General features: G+C 43.3%; 1 protein-coding gene across 1 annotated transcript in view; it reads left to right on the forward strand.

The window, feature by feature from the left end:
- The window catches only part of pik3c2b (phosphatidylinositol-4-phosphate 3-kinase, catalytic subunit type 2 beta), a 39,445-nt gene extending 19,602 nt beyond the window's left edge, over positions 1-19,843 (forward strand). Inside the window, exons 12-33 of the mRNA XM_056402142.1 lie at positions 2,020-2,142; positions 2,430-2,597; positions 3,148-3,262; positions 4,206-4,348; positions 5,618-5,806; positions 5,885-5,978; positions 7,060-7,154; positions 7,512-7,692; positions 7,812-7,919; positions 8,792-8,884; positions 8,993-9,122; positions 10,381-10,517; positions 10,801-10,970; positions 11,068-11,224; positions 11,552-11,661; positions 11,953-12,154; positions 12,825-12,949; positions 13,169-13,286; positions 14,305-14,380; positions 15,577-15,683; positions 15,962-16,090; positions 16,184-19,843. Of these exons, the coding sequence (XP_056258117.1) occupies positions 2,020-2,142; positions 2,430-2,597; positions 3,148-3,262; positions 4,206-4,348; positions 5,618-5,806; positions 5,885-5,978; positions 7,060-7,154; positions 7,512-7,692; positions 7,812-7,919; positions 8,792-8,884; positions 8,993-9,122; positions 10,381-10,517; positions 10,801-10,970; positions 11,068-11,224; positions 11,552-11,661; positions 11,953-12,154; positions 12,825-12,949; positions 13,169-13,286; positions 14,305-14,380; positions 15,577-15,683; positions 15,962-16,090; positions 16,184-16,375 (2,962 nt within the window). The 3' untranslated portion in view covers positions 16,376-19,843. The remainder of the gene's footprint in view (positions 1-2,019; positions 2,143-2,429; positions 2,598-3,147; positions 3,263-4,205; positions 4,349-5,617; positions 5,807-5,884; positions 5,979-7,059; positions 7,155-7,511; positions 7,693-7,811; positions 7,920-8,791; positions 8,885-8,992; positions 9,123-10,380; positions 10,518-10,800; positions 10,971-11,067; positions 11,225-11,551; positions 11,662-11,952; positions 12,155-12,824; positions 12,950-13,168; positions 13,287-14,304; positions 14,381-15,576; positions 15,684-15,961; positions 16,091-16,183) is intronic.
- Positions 19,844-21,449: the final 1,606 nt, after the last annotated feature.

The following is a 21,449-nucleotide window of genomic DNA, read 5'->3' on the forward strand; positions in this document are numbered from 1 at the left end:
CTGACTTTCTCTTGACCAGCTACATCAGTATAGTTTATCTCTCACCATGAATGAAAACCTCCCTCATAGAGTAATCATAGTTGACGTGGAGTGTAACTCCACTCCCCTCACTTTTATAGTTTCAGATTAAAGTTGTAATCTCAGTAAGGTGTGCTCTGACTGTGCAGTTGCTAAATCAAACATGTTGACTGACTCATCTGTGCCACCGCAGTCAGAACATTTGACTGCAGTGGTTTTTGCCCTGGGTCTCGCCTCGCAGGCCGCACTCTGCTCACAGCCTCCGCACTTCCTGGTGAAGCTTGTCGTGAGAGCTGTTTTGCAGACGAGGACGTAGGTTTTTGTTTCAGATTAGAGGCACCGCGTTGCCTTCAGGTTTCATGTCGCCCTCACAATGTTCGCCAACAGAAAATACAACATTTCAGAAAATACTCAAATTTCCCTGAAGCCCCTGAAGACATATTCAGATCTCAGAAATGTCTGTAGCGCCTCCTGGAGGCCGCCTGGTCTGACTGTAACAGCTGGATCCCGACAGGAGGAGGAGCTGCTCCTCCTCAGCAGCGCGTTTGTTGGCTCTTTAACTGTTTCTGGACTCAACACCCAGATTAAAGAGCCTCTGATGGACTGTGAAACTAAACTCTGCCAGTTTAAAATACTTTTCATTTGACTCACTCAGATGTTTCCAGTTTCCTCTGCAGCTTCTGTCTCTTCACATCCCTCACTCCTTTTTACACTGAGCTCAGAGTCACAGAGACTGTATGAAGACGGGAGTTAGAAATGAGTTCAGCCTTGGAGGATAAAACTTCTTCATGTGTGCAGTTTTTCAATGTAATAAAGGGCAGATCATTTTACTGTTAAACAACACTAAAGATGATTTTATCCACAGTTTATTTTGAGTTCAATATTCATCAGCAACACAAGCTTTAACTGCTGCTTTCTTTTTCTTTGTCGCCACAGCAGCAGCTCAACAAACTCAGACTAACTGATAGACTAAAATGAAGGAAAGAGAAAACAAAGTGAAGTTTTTACTGTTTTTAATATTTTGTAGCTTAATGGATTAATTGAAAGCAGAATCAGCTGAATAATGGATAATGAAAGTTGCAGCTGACCGACCCTGCAAAGATTTGGGGAGAGTACTCAGATCCTTTATATATCATAGATCGTTCAGTCCTTCCAAAGGGTCACCAGATAAATCTGAGGGGTCGTCACATGATTCATGGCAGAGCAAAGAAGAAAAACCAAAGCTCTGATTCACTGATCTGGATTCAGCTTTTAGACTTTTCTCTGATCTTCGCTGCTTTCTGGACTTAAATGAAACCATGTGAGAAGTTTAGAGGAGAAATGTCTCTGTGATGGAAATGAAAACAGCTAGAGCTGAAACGAGTAGTTGATTAATCCATTAGTTGATCGACAGGAAATGAACCTGCGTATATTTTAACAATCAGTTCTTTGAAGTTATTTTGAAGAAAGATACCAAGACTTCACTTGTTCCAGCTTCTCTGTGTGAAAATCTGCTGAGTCACAGTTTGAGAAACTGTAATGAGCATTTTTCCTTTTTGTTCATGAGAGAAGGTCTGAATGACACACTGACCTTCTTGTCAGAGGTCACAGATATTTAACCACCGGTTTAAACTTTAATATTCATCATATTTTATAAACGTATGTGTTTTATATGAAAAATCTCTGTCTCCAAAGTCACTGCAGCTGTCGGATGAATGTGCTGCAGTAGAAGAATAAATAGTTTTATTGTCGTGTACAAACTGCAGGACGTCTGTTCAGCTTCACACTGCGTTTGAATTTTATGCAAAATATGTTAAAACTATGTTTGGATGGAAAATGAGCAGGAGTCTGTGAGGTCAGCAGAAACACACCTGTCGGTCAGCTGCGACAGCTGCAGGTCAACAAACCAATCAGAGTGAAGAAAATCAGCAGCTGATCAGGTTTTGTTGTTACTTTGATTTTTAAAAAAATAAATCTCTGACCTCATTTATGACATCATGTCCCTGCTCTCTGATTGGTCAGTTACGAGGGTTTCTTCCTGTCCTGCTCTCTGACTCATGGAGGGGAGGAGCTCTGCGCGCCGCAGCACACCAGCAAGCAGTCGGTCAGCAAATACCTGTTCCACCTGGTGGTGTGGGACCAGAGGTATGTAATCCACCTGAGTTTCACTGAACGCTCACCTGAGTCTCACCTGAGTCCCACTGAACTCTCACCTGAGACCAGAGCGCTAACATTCAGTAAAGCTAATTTTAATGCACACTAATAGCCAAAAGTATGTGGACACAGAATTGCATCCAATAGATAAAAAATTGTAACACAGGTACAGCTGCACTACATGGCCAAAAGTATGTGGACACTCCCATACCTGATGCATGTGATGTCTATGAGATAACGTTTGGATTTTCACCAGATCTTTAAATACCCCTCCACAGGGTGTGTTTCCCGGTGCAGATCAACCAGCTGCCCAGAGAGTCTCAGCTGACCGTGACTCTGTTTGCCAGCTCTCTGCCCCCCCCCGGAGGAGCTGAGGACAAGGGGAAACAGCGTCGCAGCATCGAGGCTCTGGGCTGGGTCACCATGCCGCTCTTCAACTTCAGACAGTGAGTCACATGATGCTCCCAACCAGGAAGTCACTGCTCCCGGCTAACAAATAGTCCGACCCACATGTGACCTATGGATGTTGTTTCCCTTGGACAGAGTCAGGCTAGCTGTTTCCCCCTGTGTCCAGTCTTTATGCTAAGCTAAGCTAGCCGTTTGCCCCTGTGTCTCATGCTTATGCTAAGCTAAGCTAGCCGTTCCCCTTGTACAGACATGACAGTGGTATCAGTCTGAACGTCTGATTCTCAGAGAGGAAGACAAGAAGAGGATTCACCAAAATGTTGAACGCCCCATCCCACCCACTTCATCACACACACACACACACACACACACACACTCGTACACACACATCCTCCCTCCATCAGGTCCCAGTTGAGCCTTTGTGATATCATTTCCTTCACAGCAGCAGGAAGTGTGGAGTGTGTTCATTGTGTCTGCTGACTGCCCCCCCCCCCCCCCCCCCCCACCACCACCACCACCTGTGTGTATTCAATATGTGTGCTGACTGACCCCACCCCCACCCCCTACTTGTGTGTGTGTGTGTGTTTGCAGCGTCCTGACATGTGGGAGGAAGTTACTGGGTCTGTGGCCTTCGACCCCAGGGAGTAGCGGAAACGCCCGGACGAGTTCACCCAACTTCAGCCAACCAGACAGTGTCATACTGCAGGTGACACACACACACACACACACACACTAATCATTTAAAGGGCCAGTTAAAGGGAAACGTCACTCAAAACATCTTCAGTAGCGAACCTTTGTTCCTGGAGTAGTCTCCTCCCTCTGATTGGTCCAATCACAGCACAAATTTATAACTGTATAATCTCCTAATCTGACTCAGAGACAAACATTAAAGACTCAGATTTCAGTGCTGGGAGCCAAGGCTGCACTCAGGCCCATTTTTCCCCCCGGATGGAGCCAGTCTGCCGGCACAGCGGGGGTAACAAAGTGGGAGGGCTGTAAGGTGCTGTGTTGGGCAATCACATATGAGTTTCTCAGACTGGACGTCCTGGATTGTATTTCACTGTCTCACCTGTACCTTAAACAGCACCCCCCCCCCCCCCCCCCCCCCACACACACACACACACACCCACACACCCACCCCCCCGAAAACACTGTAAACACTGATTCATGGTTCAGTTCAGCTGTTGAGCTTTGACTCAAACACACACTCAGTGAAGTTGTGTGTAGGTCAGTGTAACACACTCAGATCTGTGGCTCTTTGTTTCAGTGCAGTCGACTGATTCTCTCTCTCTCTCACACACACACACACACACACACACACACACACACACACACACACACACAGTACAGGACTGGAACAGCTTGTTCAGATTCTGTTTGGAGCTCCACTTGCTCACAGTTTTAAAGGGCCATGCCACCATTTCAGCTGGTAGTGTACTTCAAACACTGTTGAGATTATAGAGGGTGAAGTCTAAATCAAAACAGGTCGTTACAGATATTTAATATTTAATATTTAATTTTTAAATATTTAAATATTTAAAAACTGACGCCTGGAAACACAACTTCATTGTTAAAGTTTCACAAGCCAACGTGTCTCAGCGTCCTCCCTCTCACTGGTTTCTCTCTCTCTCTGTCTCGTTTTGTCTCAGGTGGACTTTCCCACCTCGTCGTTCGAGGTTCGCTTCAGTACCCCTCCTCCAGCAGACTTCTGTCCTCAGTACGACTTCTCCAGACTGGACACCATCAGTCAAATCCAGCTGCAGGACGTCCTGCACAAGAAGGCCTTCTTCTGGTCAGAGAAATGCACACTGACACACACACACACAAATACACTTGATTAATACTGATAGTATTGTTGATAAACATGAGAAATGGACGAAGACACTGTTGATAAATAAAATAAGCAGATGTGACTGCATCTATTTTGGGATTATCCACAGCTGCAGTAACACTAACATGTTTTAATGGAATAAATACTAAATAAATAAATACGAATAAAAAGAAGAGAAAAGTCTCAAAAAACTAAAGTAGTCATAATTAATGAAACACACAATTAGATAGATATGATACCTAAATAAACTATGATATATTAACAAGAAAAACATTAATACCTCTCCCAGAATTAAGGTATTAGGTGTCCAAAAAATAAATACATTTCTATATATTTTAATATATTCTGAGTATGTAATTGAAGGCAGGCTTTTTCAGTGGATACCGATTTATTTCACTTTATATTTGATTGCTTATTCATTTCTTAAATTGCCAACTAATTAATTTAACATAAGGAGAGATATTTTTCATTTGATATGTGTTTATTATTATTTGTCATCACATTTTATTTAATTTAATACATTTCTCTATTAAATTGTCTGTTTTACTCATATAAATCATGACTCATCCAATCTTCCGTACTGCACCAGTGGACAAATCTCATCATACAACTCAGTTCAAAAAACTGGAACTCAAACCATTTTCAGTCGCATCTTAAAAAGTGTTTAGTAGTGAAACATCTCAGTTTGTAAAAGCAGCAGCCAGTGTCGCCTCTGACTCTTCGCTCACACTAATCAAACCTGTGGCGTGAGGTTACACACAGTCCAGATGGTTTTTCCCTCTGGTTCACCTCTGGGATGTAAAATGTTTTCAACCTGCGGAACATTTTGGTGTCTTCATCCAGAAATCAGAAACAATCTGAGGATCTGATCCGGGATCAGAGATCAGGTCCAAGTGTGTGAGCCAACAGAAACAGGAGCTACATAGATTTACCTCCTGTGAGGTCTCTGCTGCAGCAGTTAGCAGGTTTCCAGACCTGCAGTGAGAGCGCTACAGTCTCTCTGGGTCTCATAAATGTTTGGCCAAACCCAAAAGCTCTGGGCGTCTGAAACATGTATCTCCATTCTGTCCTATCAAACATTTTCCCATCGTTGAGTGAGATAGCTGCTGTTAGGAGTCCCACACGAACCACATAATATTTAGGAGGCATCTCACATTATCAGAAGAATTTCCATGTTTAATAAAAACCCACTGAAATCCTGTGTAAACTGTGTGTGTTGCACCTGTGCAGGTTGACGACGGAGGATGAGCGCCTGCTGTGGGAGAAGAAGGCCTTCTGTCAGGCTGAGAGTGCGGCGCTGCCTCTGGTTCTGGCCAGCGCCCCCTGCTGGGAGTGGGCCTGTCTGCCCGACATCTACGCCCTGCTGAGACAGTGGGCATGCCTGGGCCACCTGGACGCCCTGGGACTCCTCCACGCCTCGTACGTCCCTGCTCACCGAGACTCACCCACTCATCTGAAGGTCTGAGCGCGTTAGTGACATCATCATGTGTGTTGCAGGTTCCCGGACCAGGAGCTGAGAAGGACGGCTGTCCAGTGGATGGACTCCATCTCAGACCCAGAGCTGCTGGACTTCCTGCCTCAGCTGGTCCAGGTAACGTGATGACAGGGTGTGTGAACACCTGCAGCAGGTGTGATGTTTGATGTCGTCGTCTTTGGGGGCAGCACTCATCCGGTTGAAGTAATAATAAGTACCATTTTTCTGCTTCCTGTTGTATCTGAATACTGGTGTTAAATGAGACAGGTGAAGGTCAGACAGGTGTTTACTTGCCTCCCCGTTTCCCGAGCTGCTCCTGTTTTAATTTGCTGTTGATAAAAACTCAGACCTTCCTGTTGTGTACGTCCAGTAACAGAGTCTTGTCATGGAAAACACTTTCTGTCATTAACATTTTCTGATGAACTTGCTCTTTGCTATTTTTTAAAATCAACACTTCCTGCACAGGTATTTCACATTTCATCCAACCTGTTCTTGTTCTTCCTGACTGTTATTTGTGACTGAGGCACAGTTTGTGTGTGTTCACTGATCTTATTGTATTTGGCAGGAACGACCTGCTGTGCACATTTCTGGTGGCTATTATGTGTCTGTAGCGCCTCCCTGTGGGTCAGAGCTGGAAGTGCAGAATGACTTGTCACCTGACCAGCTCTGTTGTTTGTATTTAATCTTAGTTCTGTCCATTCTTTCCCACAGTTTAACACATATTCCAGTCTACTTACCTCTTTACTAAGATTTACCTCCACGTCCAAAAGTATGTGGACAGTGCTGCCTTCGTACGTCAGTATCAGCTCATTTTGAAAATAACTGTTTAGCTGCAAACAGTGAAACTCAACACTTCCTTTTAGGTGTTTCACTTTAAAGGTGCTTTTAGTGTGAAACATCTGTTCAGGAAGTGTAGAGAGTCACATAACATAACAGCTAATTAGAGTTAGTTCATCAGTTAATGAGTTGTTTGTAGCGCAGGTGTGATGTGACTCTGCTGAACTGTGGAAATAAACATTACACTGAGTGTAAACTCCACAGTAACACCAATGGACACAGCTGTTAGCCAATGATTAAACACCTGCAATACATATAAAATATAATTGAACTTTATGGTTTTGGCTTCTCAGATAGAAACTGACTGGACTCGTAGTGTCTCTGTTTCAGAACTGATCCTGTCTCTGTCTCTTTGTCACAGGCTCTGAAGTACGAGTGTTACCTGGACAGCTCTCTGGTTCGCTTCCTCCTACGGAGAGCCATCGGGGACGTTCGCATCGCTCATTACCTCTTCTGGTCAGCTACAGTCTGATTTATTGATCACACAGAGTTATCAGATCAGGTCTGGACCTCTGTCCTGCTTCCAGACCTCTTTCGTTTTCTTTCTCCTAGATAAACAACAACATCCGGTGTGATAATCAAACTGAGCATTTTAAATTGCTTAAAGCTCATTGTGCTGTTTATTAACATGCTACCAGTTAATGTTAATCCATCTGGTTCATAAGAGGTTAACTCGTTATGCAGAATTAGCAGACACAGACTGATTGTCTCTGTCTCAGAGGGACAAACTGTAGGACAGGTTCTGGATCCAGGATCTGGGTTAGTCTGGTTTAGTTAAGTTGAGCCTTGGTTGTGTCTGTCTCCGTCTCTCAGGCTGCTGAAGGACAACCTGCAGGACAGTCAGTTCAGCGCTCGGTATCAGCACCTTCTGGCCGCTCTGCTCTGCTGCGTCGGCCGAGGTCTCCGGGACGAGTTCGACCGTCAGTGCTGGCTCGTCTCCATCCTCGCCAAGGTGGCTCACAAAGTGCGAGATGCCACGCCGTCCAGCAGACAGGTGGGGAGGACACGGCGGATAATGACATCAAGAGTTAGTTAGTCTGGAAAAAGTTTGACCTTTCTGTGAGCGTCACGGACGTGAGAGACATGAATCTTGTTTGTGTTTGTGTGTTACAGTCCATCCTCAGAGAGGGTCTGGAGGAGATGAAGCAGTTCTTCTCCATGAACAGCAGCTGTAGACTTCCTCTCAACCCGGCGCTGCTGGTCACAGGAATCAACATCCAGGTACAGGATGAGACAAGAGACGAACAGTGTCCATCTGTCTGTCTATTCATCCTGTGGGTGGCGCTACAGGAAAGGTCATAGGGTCATTAAAGGGTCCGTCCTCTTTAGAGCAGGAAGGAGATCAGGAATCGTATTCCTGTGACGTCTGGAGGCTTAAAGTAGCTCATAGCTGTCTGATGTCAAAGAAACCGATGTTTGTGTCGGTCCTGACTTTGGGACAGGCCAGGTTCTGGTCTGTAGTGATTCACAGAGTCTTTCAGCTTTTAAAGCAGCTTCTCAGTCAGAGACCTGCTCACAGTCAGTCAGCTGCTGCAGGAAATCAGGCTCATACATATTAAGATGACAAGGATCCAGTCGGACCAAGTCCACATTTAAGGAATCCACTCCAGACATGTTCAAGACATTGCTTTGAATACTAACGTGTTTCTGATGCTTTTCATCATTTCTTCCTCCCCCCTGCATCAAATCGAGAATCTCTGAAAATTTAAATAGTTTTCTGTTCAGGTTGGAGAGGGAGGGCGTGACAAACTGACCTCGGATCAGATTCAGACTGAAAAGATATTTGCTCCCAGGTTTGTTACAGAATCAGAGGAAACTCTTGGTGAGAAACCTGCGGAGCCTCCTGGGACTTTCAGTAAGAGAGATAAGATGCTTTGGTAAAACGACGCGTGAACATTTACTGACAGTGGGAGCAGGAGTGGCCTGTTAGGATTAGGACAAGTAGTGGGCAGCTCTCAAGTGAGTGGTGAGAGAGAGAACTGAACCTACTCTGATATCTGACGTTGCTCCGTCTTTCAGTCGACACTGAGACAATAAGAGTTAAATTCCTGTGAACTCAGAGCTGAGGTCTCACGCTCTCCTGTCTTTCACAGTCATGCTCCTTCTTCAACTCCAACGCTGTCCCTCTCAAACTGTCCTTCCAAAACCTGGACCCTCTGGGAGACCACATCAACGTCATCTTCAAGGTAACATCTGATTTTTTTTTTTTTTACCTGAATCTGAAGACACAGGTGATCAGGTCTCCCTCCCGCCCGGACCCGCCATATTTAGACTGTGTGTGTGTCTCTGTGCAGTCAGGAGACGACCTGCGGCAGGACATGCTGACTCTGCAGATGATCCGCATCATGAACAAGATCTGGATCCAGGAGGGTCTCGACATGAGGATGGTCATCTTCAAATGCTTCTCCACTGGCAGAGGGCGAGGTGAGGTCACTCCAGGTGTATACTACAGGAGGACAGGTGTATACTACAGGAGGACAGGTGTATACTATAGGAGGACAGGTGTATACTACAGGAGGACAGGTGTATACTATAGGAGGACAGGTGTATACTACAGGAGAACAGGTGTATACAACAGGAGGACAGGTGTATACTACAGGAGAACAGGTGTATACTACAGGAGGACAGGTGTATACTACAGGAGGACAGGTGTATACTATAGGAGGACAGGAGGACAGGTGTATACTACAGGAGAACAGGTGTATACTACAGGAGGACAGGTGTATACTACAGGAGGACAGGTGTATACTACAGGAGGACAGGTGTATACTATAGGAGGACAGGAGGACAGGTGTATACTACAGGAGAACAGGTGTATACAACAGGAGGACAGGTGTATACTACAGGAGAACAGGTGTATACTACAGGAGGACAGGTGTATACTACAGGAGGACAGGTGTATACTATAGGAGGACAGGTGTATACTACAAGAGGACAGGTGTAAACTACAGGAGGACAGGTGTAAACTACAGGAGGACAGGTATTTACAGCAGGAGGACAGATGTAAACTACAATAGGACAGGTGTAAACTACAGGAGGACAGGTGTATACTACAGGAGGACAGGTGTAAACTACAGGAGGACAGGTGTATACTATAGGAGGACAGGTGTATACTACAAGAGGACAGGTGTATACTACAGGAGGACAGGTGTATACAGCAGGAGGACAGATGTAAACTACAATAGGACAGGTGTATACAACAGGAGGACAGGTGTATACTACAGGAGGACAGGTGTATACTACAGGAGGACAGGTGTATACAGCAGGAGGACAGATGTAAACTACAATAGGACAGGTGTATACTACAGGAGGACAGGTGTAAACTACAGGAGGACAGGTGTATACTACAGGAGGACAGGTGTAAACTACAGGAGGACAGGTGTTTACAGCAGGAGGACAGATGTAAACTACAATAGGACAGGTGTATACAACAGGAGGACAGGTGTATACTACAGGAGGACAGGTGTATACTACAGGAGGACAGGTGTATACTACGGGAGGACAGGCGTATACAGCAGGAGGACAGGTGTATACAGCAGGAGGACAGGTGTAAACTACAATAGGACAGGTGTATACAACAGGAGGACAGGTGTATACCAAGAAGATTTTTTACCTGTATTTCACCTGTTCATGGGTGTGATTGACAGGTGTAATTGACAGGTGTGTTGTTCCCTGTTCTCAGGTATGGTCGAGATGATTCCTCAAGCTGACACTCTGAGGAAGATCCAGGGGGAACACGGAGTCACTGGATCCTTCAAAGACCGTCCGCTGGCCGACTGGCTGCTGAAACACAACCCCACTGACGAGCAGTACGACAAGGTAACACACACACCTGTTCACACACCTTTTCACACACCTGGACACACACTTGTACACACACCTGTACAGACCCAGTCAGACAGTAAACTTAAACAAAAGGTGATGTGAAAATAATCTTCAAGTTAATCAATGATAATAATAATCGTTAGTTTCGGCCCTAATATCATGACCGAACTGACCTCTGACCCACCTGACCTGTGACCTCTGACCTCTGCATGTGATGACTGGTTATAAAATCAAACTAACTCCATGCATGTGAGTCTAAACTTCTGTCTGTGTCCAGGCGGTGGAGAACTTCATCTACTCGTGTGCCGGCTGCTGCGTGGCGACCTACATCCTGGGAATCTGCGACCGCCACAACGACAACATCATGCTGAAGACCAGCGGTCACATGTTCCACATCGACTTCGGGAAGTTCCTGGGACACGCGCAGATGTTCGGAAACATCAAACGGTGAGGGAACGGACTGATGTACCTGTGCTCAAAGTTAGCTGGATCTTTTTTATCTGATAGTCTGGATTAGTTAAACATGTCATGTGACTCCGTGCAGGGACCGCGCCCCCTTCGTCTTCACCTCCGACATGGCGTACGTCATCAACGGAGGAGACAAACCGTCCAGTCGCTTCCACGACTTTGTGGATCTATGCTGCGAGGCCTACAACCTGATCAGGAAACACACACACCTGTTCCTCAACCTGCTGGGCCTGGTTGGTACAACACACACACACACACACACACACACACACACACACACACACACACACACACACACACACACACTATTTTCAAACGTCATAAACCAAGAAGAAAAAATATTGAAAAACATGTAAATAATTAATTTCCTGTCGATTGACTAATGGACCAATTATTGTAGCTCTACACTGAAACTGAACTAGTAGCTGTGAGAAGCTCCTTTAACACTGTAATCATGTGATCCACTGATAATGTGATGATCATAGCTGTTGTGTGTGTGTGTGTGTGTGTGTGTGTGTGTGTGTGTGTGTGTGTGTGTGTGTGTGTGTGTGTGCGCGCAGATGTTGTCCTGTGGGATCCCTGAACTGTCGGACCTGGACGATCTGAAGTACGTCTACGACGCACTGAGACCTCATGAGTCTGAGGCCGACGCCACCATGTACTTCACCAGGTACATTATACACAGAGAAGCTCAGTTCATGAAAACTGTTTTATTGTCATGGAAACGTCATGGAAACGTCATGGAAACGTCATGGAGACATCGTGGAAAAATGTGCTTGGACCCTGTATTACACAAACACAGGAAAATCATCACAAAAACAAACAGGGACATAAATAACAACAAAAATAAATAGAATCATATATTAAACAGCAATAGAAAGAAAAGGGAAATAAAGAAATATAATATGATATAACTCAGCAGATTGGTCCTTTAACCCTCCTCCCTCTCTGGCCTGTGCAGGCTGATCGAGTCCAGTCTGGGCAGCGTCGCCACCAAGCTCAACTTCTTCATCCACAATCTGGCCCAGATGAAGTTCGCCTCGTCGGAGGATCGTCCCACGCTGTCGTTTGCTCCCAGAATTCACACGGTGAAGAGCGACGGCCTCATCAGGAATCTGTACATCTGCAGACACATCCGCACCACCAACCCCAGCAAGGCATACGTGAGTCCAGCCGCAACTGAACTGAGCCCTTCATTGACTCACATTAAAGATGGTGGCAGATTAAAATTTAAAAAATGTGAATGTTTGGAAGGTGCGTCTCTCTCCTTATTGCATAAAAATAAAGTCAAAAATAACAGTGAGAGAAAGACATAGGCACAAACAGATGAGTCCAGCAGTTTGATGCATCTCTGGTTTTTAACTAATTAAATACAGTTGATTAAGGATTGTCAGTGTCAGTGATAAGAAATAAGGGAAATTGATGAAGTTATCACTCGTCTACAACAAAAAAACTGATCAATCTATCGTAGCGTTCGATGCTGTGTCAGAAAAACTGGGAAAATATCTGTAAATTTAGTCCAAGAAATTCGAAGCTGAGTCTTTATCAGTACAGGAACTCCAAAATAAATATTTTATTACACGCTAATGTCTTTTTAAATTCCATTCACTCTCCGAGAAGATAACAGAGTTTCCATGTGATGTTTAATCAGCTGCATTAAATCCTGAGGAAGAGATTTAATGATACAGTTCAGTTCTCTGGAAGACTCAGGAAAACCAAAACAAAGATGTCAGGAACTTGTTTCATATTTGTGTGTGTGTGTGTGTGTGTGTGTGTGTGTGTGTGTGTGTGTGTGTGTGTGTGTGTGTGTGTGTGTGTGTGTGTGTGTTTCAGGCCTTTGTGGTGAAGGTGGAGCGTGAAGGTCAGCAGGAAGTGCAGCTGGTTCAGAGGACGTTTGAAGAGTTTCATGAACTTCACAGTAAAATGAGACTTATCTTCCCCTCATCCAGACTGCCCAGGTACACACACACACACACACACACACACACACACACACACACACACACATGCACACAAGGTTAATATTATTGTGACATATTTTCTCATTGTTACCAATGATTCAGTTTTTACGAACACGTCACTTTATCTCATCAGGTCACAGACCTTGTCAACATATGATAAGTTGCATGTTGTTATAATACGAACAACACACGGTCTCCTCTTTGCCCCACCCCCAGCTTCCCGAGCCGTTTTGTGATTGGTCGGTCCCGAGGTGAGGCGACGGCTGATAGGAGGAAAGACGAGCTGAACGGTTACGTCTGGCACCTGATCCACGCCGGCCCGGAGGTGGCCCAGGTCAGTCACAGTCTGATCTCTGACCAATGGAGACTCTGGTTTCCTGGTTTATTTGGTTTCTCCCGCGAGGCAGATATATAATAATATATAATAATATATAATAATATATAATCAAAAGAGGATGACAGCAGGTTAATGTGGCTCCTGCTCCTGTGAGGTTCATATTTTACAGTCAGCAGCACATAAATGTTTTTGTTGTTGTCGTCAAATAAAAATCTTTTATCTCCTAAATGTTTTCAAGAGGTTTCAGTTCAGTTTACAGTGACTTTCAGAATAAAAGACAACAGACCAGTGTCTGTTTCCCACAGTCAGCGCCGACGTGTGTCACTCAATCATTAATAAATTCATGTATTTATTAAATGTAATTAAATAACATCATGAATGAATTTGCGTTTGTTTAAATGTCCAGTAATGAAACATATCCTGCTTTTTAATTTATGACTTTCTGGCTTATCTATATGGGAAATAATCTTTCAGTTTAACTAGTTAAAGGTTTCAGTTTCTCTGTTTGTTTATGAAGCTCAGCGACGCTGAGGGCTGATCAGAACACTGTGTTCATGTTCTCAACATCCACTCAAGTTTCATTTTCACACACACACACACACACACACAGACACACACGCACACACACACTGTGGGTGTGGATCCTTACTGCTGTATCAGGTCTGTCCAGGTTTAGAAACTTGGCAGGACGTCAACTCTCCCCCACGCACTGAAAATGAACATATGTTATTGTATTTTATTTGCATGTACAGTGTATTTCCATAAACATGATTAAGTATGACTTATTTTTTCACTTGGATGTGTAGCCCTGTTAATGTGTTGATATACATTAATTAAAGATTAATAATTTGAGAAAATTAATTTTTCCATAGAAAAACTTTATGACTTTATTACAGCAAGTAATTGTGTAGATGTCAAATTAAAAGTCTCATCTGTCACTTTGCATCAGGAGTTTCTGATCTGTGTTTTGAATATGTGAATAATGTGTGTGTTTATGTGTGTGTTTGTGTTACAGTGTGACCTGGTCTACACTTTCTTCCACCCACTGCCCAGAGACGAGAGACCAGGGACAACAGCAAGCAAACCAGCAGGTACACACACACACACACACCACACACACACACACACACACACACACCCACACACACACACACACACACACGACTGAAAACTGACCAATGAGAGTGGACGTTTAGTTTAATCTTTGATATTTTATAATGTTTTCTGTCCATCAATGTAAATGTAGATCTGCCATAATAACTGGCAGGAGCCTGTATCTTTAAATATATATATTAAAAAAAAAAACTGATGTTATCAGCCTCTCCAGATGTTGCTGTGGTGCAGTTTTGATGTTAAACTGAAAAGATTTCGAAGAAGAAGAGATTCACCTGTGTTGGTGCTGTTCAGGTGTTTGACTGTGGACAGAGCTTTCTGCTAAAACCAGCTGGACACAGATCAGTTTCACTGTGGACCTGGTGTTCACATTAGTTCTGTAACAGACCGGCTGCCGGTGTAAAGACAGTAACAATAAAGATACTTTCACTTTTTTTTGTGTTATCAGATTGTGAATCTGTCTAAGTGTGTGTGTGTCTCTGTAACTCTGAACACACTGACAGTGGGTGTGACATTAGATTAGATTATTAGATTAGCACTAATAGTGTGTGTGCACCTGATCCTGATTCATGACTGAAAAACTCTGTTAAAGTTCAACTGATCCACCCTTGTTAAAATAATACACACCTGACTCAGAGCACGCGCGTGCGCACACACACACACACACACACACACACACACACACACCACACACACACACACACACACACACACACACACACATCAGGGTTAAAGTCCAGTGTGTTCCTGTCTGTATCAGATAAACAGTGTTCACTTCAAACACACTGAAGTGAGTTTATACGTCAGTGTGTTCCCACTGAGTCTTTGGTTGTACTGGTTACACTGGTTTTATGATTAGATAATAGAAATTATTAGAAGAGGAAACGTCTCTTCTTCTTCTGTGTGTCCTCTCTGTTAATAAGTAACTGTGCAGTAAAGACCGACTCCATGTGTGAACACAGTTTCAGGGCTGCAGTCAGGAGCAGGTCTGAGTGCAGGGACCTGGGTCTCATACAGACTCGGGTCAGTTTAATGAAGGAAATCAACTGTGTGTTTTTAGTTTTATATGTTCGATGACTTTTAATCAGCTTCCAATGTGTTTCTGTGTGTGTTGTGGATGTATTGTGTGTGTACTCTGTGTGTGTGTGTTGTGGATGTATTGTGTGTGTTGCAGAGATCTTGTGGTCTCCAGCTTCAGGGAAAGAGCTCGGTGAAGTCAAACTGTCCATCTCCTACAAGAACGACAAACTCTTCATCATGGTCATGCACATACGAGGACTGGTCAGTCTGACTCAGTGTGTGTGTCACGTGATGAGTGTTTATTGAGACGTGTTGGCAGGAGACAATAAACGCATACTTCTGTTTATTATTGATTTAGAACAGTTATTGATTAATCTGATGATCCATTTCCTGTTTGCTGATTTTACTGGAGCCCATCTGAGACTCATGAGTTCTCATACAGATGTTCTGATTGGCTGCTGTGAACCCAGCTGAATGTAGGTAGATTAACTTTCAGACAGACGTGAACACTGACGTGGATGTGTGTGTGGTCTGTGCAGCAGCCCCTGCAGGACGGGACAGACCCGGACCCCTACGTGAAGCTCTACCTCCTCCCCGACCCCCAGAAGACCAGCAAGAGGAAGACCAAGGCAGCACGACGCACCTGTAACCCCACCTACAACGAGATGGTACAAACTGATCCTGTCTTTATGATGTCTGACTTTATACCAAAGACACTGTTAATATTAAATATTTGTTGACCACACCCCCCATCCCTACAGCTGGTGTATGAGCGGATCCCTCGGGGGGACCTGGACCAGAGGGTGATCCACCTGCGGGTCCTGGGTGATGGGGCTTTCTGGGAGAACACCTTGCTGGGAGAGACCTTCATCCCCCTGAAGAAGCTGGTCCCGGGTCAGCACTGGGTAGACTGGCACCAGCTGGGCGCCGCTGGCTCTGACTCCGCCCACTGATGGACAGGAAACGGGAAGTGGCAGATGTAAAGGAAGAGAAGAAGAGAAGCAGTTGTCCTCACGAGGAGGACAAAGGAAAAAAAGGAAAAATCCTTTCAAAGTAAAAGCCATGTGGCTGATCCTCCCTCTGTGTGGGAGGGAGTTTAAGGTTAAAGGTCACTTCACTGACATCATCACGGTTCATTTCAAGCTGTTTGTTTAGTTTTTAAACACAGGGAGAACTGACTCAATAACATTTTATTAGTAATTTATTGGATTAAAAAAATAATAAGTTAATTATTTTTCTGACACAGTCGGCTCCTAAAACATTTCAAATTCTCCTGATGTCAAGAAACAAACTGCCCAGTGAAGTCACTTCAAAGTTAATGAGTTAAACTAACAAAGTAGTTTTGAATTAAACTTGGCCTCTAATGTCACGTGTATATGTGAACTCTAAGCAGAACTTTCACTTTTACACTTTTTAACTTGAAAACACACAGTCACCGTTAGTTTTAAGACTTTTAAAGACATTTGAAGAATAAATTAAAAAAGGAAATGTCTTAATTTAGATGAAGAACTCTGTATGGACTCACTGCAGGCAGACAGACTGTCTGCGTCCCAGGCTTCATGAGATCAGAGGATGAAGGAAGCCGTCCGGTCTTCACATCGTCTGTCCCCCTGACATGATTTACCTATGAAGTGATTTCAGTGGCTCAGAGTGGCGTCCAGTTCGGATTCTGTTTATTTCTCTCTGTCTGCACATGTTGCTCAGATGTGAATGAAGTCGTAGATGTGGCAGGTGAAATCAACAGAAGCTCTAGAAGAAAAACAGATAAGTTAAAAATGACATGCTGGGAAACGCACGCTGGTCATGGATGAAGGTGGAGAAGGTGTTTATCTGCAGGGACGATGACGAACAAACAGCACATTAATGTTCAGAAGCTGGTTCACGTTTTACACGATTTCACTGTAAATGAAAAAAAAAACTTTTTTTTTTCTTTTGAAGATGAATGAAATTCTGCATCATACGAGAGAAACTCCATTTTCGGTCAGTTGAGTCATTTCCCTTAAGGAATTCCAGTGACATTTTTTCCTGCAGCTTTTTGTGTCCCGAGAATAAAAAGTTGAGTCAGTCAGAGCCGGAGAAAACACACAAAGTCTTGGTTGTGATTTCAGCACAAAGTATCAGATAAGAAGAGTTTTACCTTTTTGTGTTTGTGTACATACAGAGTTTTAGCTTAAATGTTGCTAACAGGAAGTCGTGTTCATATCGAGTGGAGTGGATCCGACCGGTCTTCTGGTTGGTAGTCGCAGGATATTTTTTTATAGTGTGGATGTGGATTTGATTTTGAAGCTTTGAGGTGGATCTGTTCTGCATGAGAGCTTCGTAACGTCTGAGGGATAGATCCTGACAGGGGGACATGTTTTTCTGTTTGCCTTTAAGCTCGTCCCGCTCTGGTTTTTTTCCTCTCAGATCTTAATAATCTGCTCGGCCCCTCCGGCTGCTTGTTTCTACATTTTATTCCTTCTCTGCCTGTGATTTTGTACTTTTTGGGAAAGTTTTGTGGCCATTTTTAAACTGCCTCTCTGGGTTTTTAATGATCCAGGCTGCAGTGAATATTGAAGGGGAGCCAATTTATTTTCTGCAGGTTGTTTTTTGCGCTGTAGACGAGACAAACTGAGGGGACGAACCTGCAGGAAACAAACTCCACTGATCTGCTCTGTTCACCACTCTTCTCCAAATGCTAATGTCGACAATTCAGTCAAACTGGTTTCCTGAGATATTTTCAAGGACTTTGTCTTTACCTTTGACCCTAATGCTCCTAATTATCTGTTTGCTGCAGCTGAGGCTCAGCGCTTTGGTTTAAACCCATATTGAGAATATCAGGGCTGTAGCCATCTGATGACTGGGATGGTTGACTGACAGGCAGGCTGTCAGCTAACATGGTGCGTTACTGACTGAATCAAGTGACAGCCCTGTATGTCCTTCAAACACTGATGCAACATCCAGAGCGTGTGTGAGGTGAATCTTAGAGGCGGCGTGATCACATGAAGTCAAAGAAATTGCAGAAAGATGTGACTAAAGATCAGTCAGACAAACACACACAAACACCAACACACACACACGCTTCCAGAGAGTCTGCACAGGAGGCGTTTCAGTGCAGCTCACATCTGTCAGAACAGATACACTTTCATTGATCCAGCTGTCTGCACGGGCTCTGCAGCACACACACAAACACAACCTGAAATGTATTTTCACTCTTTGAGGCTATTTTCTTCCATTTCCTGTGTGTAACTACAGCGATTGTTTTGTTGGATCCTGTGAAAACACAGGTGACCTACACTCAGTACTGTACCTGAACACACCCTGACACAGATGACTGCAGCTGTTTCTGTTTCTCAGATGTACAGGCCTTTGTATGATGATTAATTCTAACAACCCCTGAACGTTTCATAGTTTTGTCCATAAGAGTGAAATAGTGTATATATTATACATTATATATTAGAGAAAACTGACCCTGGATCTGCCATGAATGATTCAGTCACATCCCTGCTCCTGTCACCAATCACAGCCTCTGATAAACTCTGTTTATAGTCAAAATATTCACCTGTAAACTGCTTACATGCTGGGATGCTCAGTGTGTCCAGTAGTCTGTATAATAAATACTAACCTGCAGTCGGAGCCCAACCTGTGGGTGTAACATTACTGTGAACCACAGCTCAGACCCTCAAACACCCGAAAACTCAGTTTTTGGTGCTTGGCAGATTTTAATGTACAATTGTGTGCCTTGTACAATAGCTTGGTTTTTGGCGTCTGGTAACAGGCTGCCTGTTCTACCTGTGTCGCAGTGACGCAGTCACTGTGACACAGCTAACATTTGTACAGTCACTACGTTAGCTGTTTAGGCGAATACCACTTTTGACTAAATATAGATTACACAAATAAAAAGTAACACCAAGGATATACAGTATATACAGATATTTATAAAAATGAATTTTAATTTCAGTTCAACGTTAATATTCAAAAGGATGCATTCAAATCAAGACCACACCCCAAACCTCTAAACTAACTCAGAAAAATGGATTTAGTCTTTAAAAATCTGTTTAAACTCTTTTTTTTAAAAACTGCAGTTTATGAAATGGAATTCAGTAAAAACTTGAATTGATGAGACTGAGCTTCCCGAAACGTTAAAACACATTTATCTGTGTGATGGAAAAGAGTGGTGTGCAGCAAAGTTCGTGAGTTTGAGTCCTGACCCCTGAGACTGCAGGGAGAGAATGTAAGTTCAAAATGAACTGGATCTTTATTTGTACTGGACATACTGAAGTTAATGAAAATGTGATTGGATTTTCCACTGCAGCATAGTCGGAGACACCGTTCTGATTTAGTTTCAAACATAGAAAGAAGCTGTTATTAATGTGTAACTTTAATTTTGGAACATGTTTTGTATTATTTGCACTAAAAATAAACTTGAATCGAAAAAAGTATACTGAGCTTCCTCTGAAACATGTTTTCTTTCATTCCTCTGTTTTCTGTTCTTTTCTTACTTTTCTTTGTCTTTGTCTTGTCTCACATTCTCATTGTTTTTTCTCCTGTCTCTTTCTTCCTCTGCCTTCAATGCTTTTTGCCTGTTCTGCAGGCTTAACATAATCATGTTAGTTAAAAAAAATACATTTACATGCTTTTTTTTTTTTTTTAAGAATAAAGTATCTGTGCTCAGATGATTTTTTTTTTTCAATGTCAAGAATTGATTTTTTAAAGTCAGTGGGAGGAGACATCCTACAAGATCACAACTGAGAAATTCCATCCACTGAGATTTGGATCAAAGGGAAATGAGATAATCTAAAAAAAGACACATAAAAACAAAAAAGTAAAATTAAAGGACAAAAATAAAAAAACAAGCTAAACCAACAGCAGTTGGGATTTTGTATACATATATATGTATATTTATATATATATATATATATATATATATGTGTGTGTGTGTAGGCCTATATATATGTATATACTGTACGTATATATATTTATATGTGTCTGTAGGCATATATATATATATATATACTCATCCATACTTCATTAAATAATTTTAAATAAGTTTTAATTAATATAGCAATGAGGGGGTTCACATGTAACAGTAAACTTATTTTAAAGAAAATACAATTAAATAGATTTGTTCCTCTCCTTTAAACTATTTTTAACTATTTCCCTGCAGCTTTGACAGAGCTTTGGGTCTAAATAAGGGACTGTGTGGCCGTGTGGGAGTCTCAGGCTGATAAACACATGGCAGCAGCACCTGCAGACCTGCAGAGTGACATGGGACCCTGTGTCTTTATGTAACAGACCTGCAGAGGGACCTTGGACTCTCAGACCAAGGGACACATGCTGCCGCTTTGACACGCTCCCTCCGCTACAGTAACACTGCGACGCTCCCTAACCGCAGGTTTCACGTTACAGGAAAGACGAGTCACTGCGGACGGTCCCTTTACTTTCTGATGAAATCTCTCTGAACAGACGGAAGCGACACGGCGGTGAAATCTTTACTTTAGAAAGAAAACCGAGACAGAAAAAACACAATAACGAGTGAAAAACAACTAAAACGGGACAACTAATCTGTTAAACTGTGGTTTTTGGTCGAATATTTTGAATTAATCGTTGCTCTCCGGTTAACTAACCGTCAAGCTAGCTGCTTCTGCTAAGCTAATCTGCTAGCTACATCAGCTGCAGCTGAAAGGAGACCTCCACCCGCCGCCGCCGCTTTTTCACGGAGATTAAAATCAGACAAAATGGCTCTTTTTTCATCTTCACACCTGGATTTTTCCTCGTATCCAGACTCAAGCGTGTTCAGCCTTTCTCTCTCCTACAGCTTCGTCTCCACCAAATTGTCCACAAGGAAGAAGTCCAACCACCACTCTCAGCGAAGCGTAGACGCCGCGGAGCGCGCCGGGCTCATGGACGATATTTCCTGGGTTCCTTCTAACTGTGGTAATCGGTATGTTTGCCAATCAGTTTAAAGACTATGTTTCATTAAAAAGACTTGACGTGTTTAAATGGATAGTGACAGTAACTGCTACTGTTAACCCGGACCTGTGGCTG

The sequence above is a fragment of the Seriola aureovittata genome, chromosome 2 (genome assembly GCF_021018895.1).
Source record: "Seriola aureovittata isolate HTS-2021-v1 ecotype China chromosome 2, ASM2101889v1, whole genome shotgun sequence".
Lineage (NCBI taxonomy): Eukaryota > Metazoa > Chordata > Actinopteri > Carangiformes > Carangidae > Seriola > Seriola aureovittata.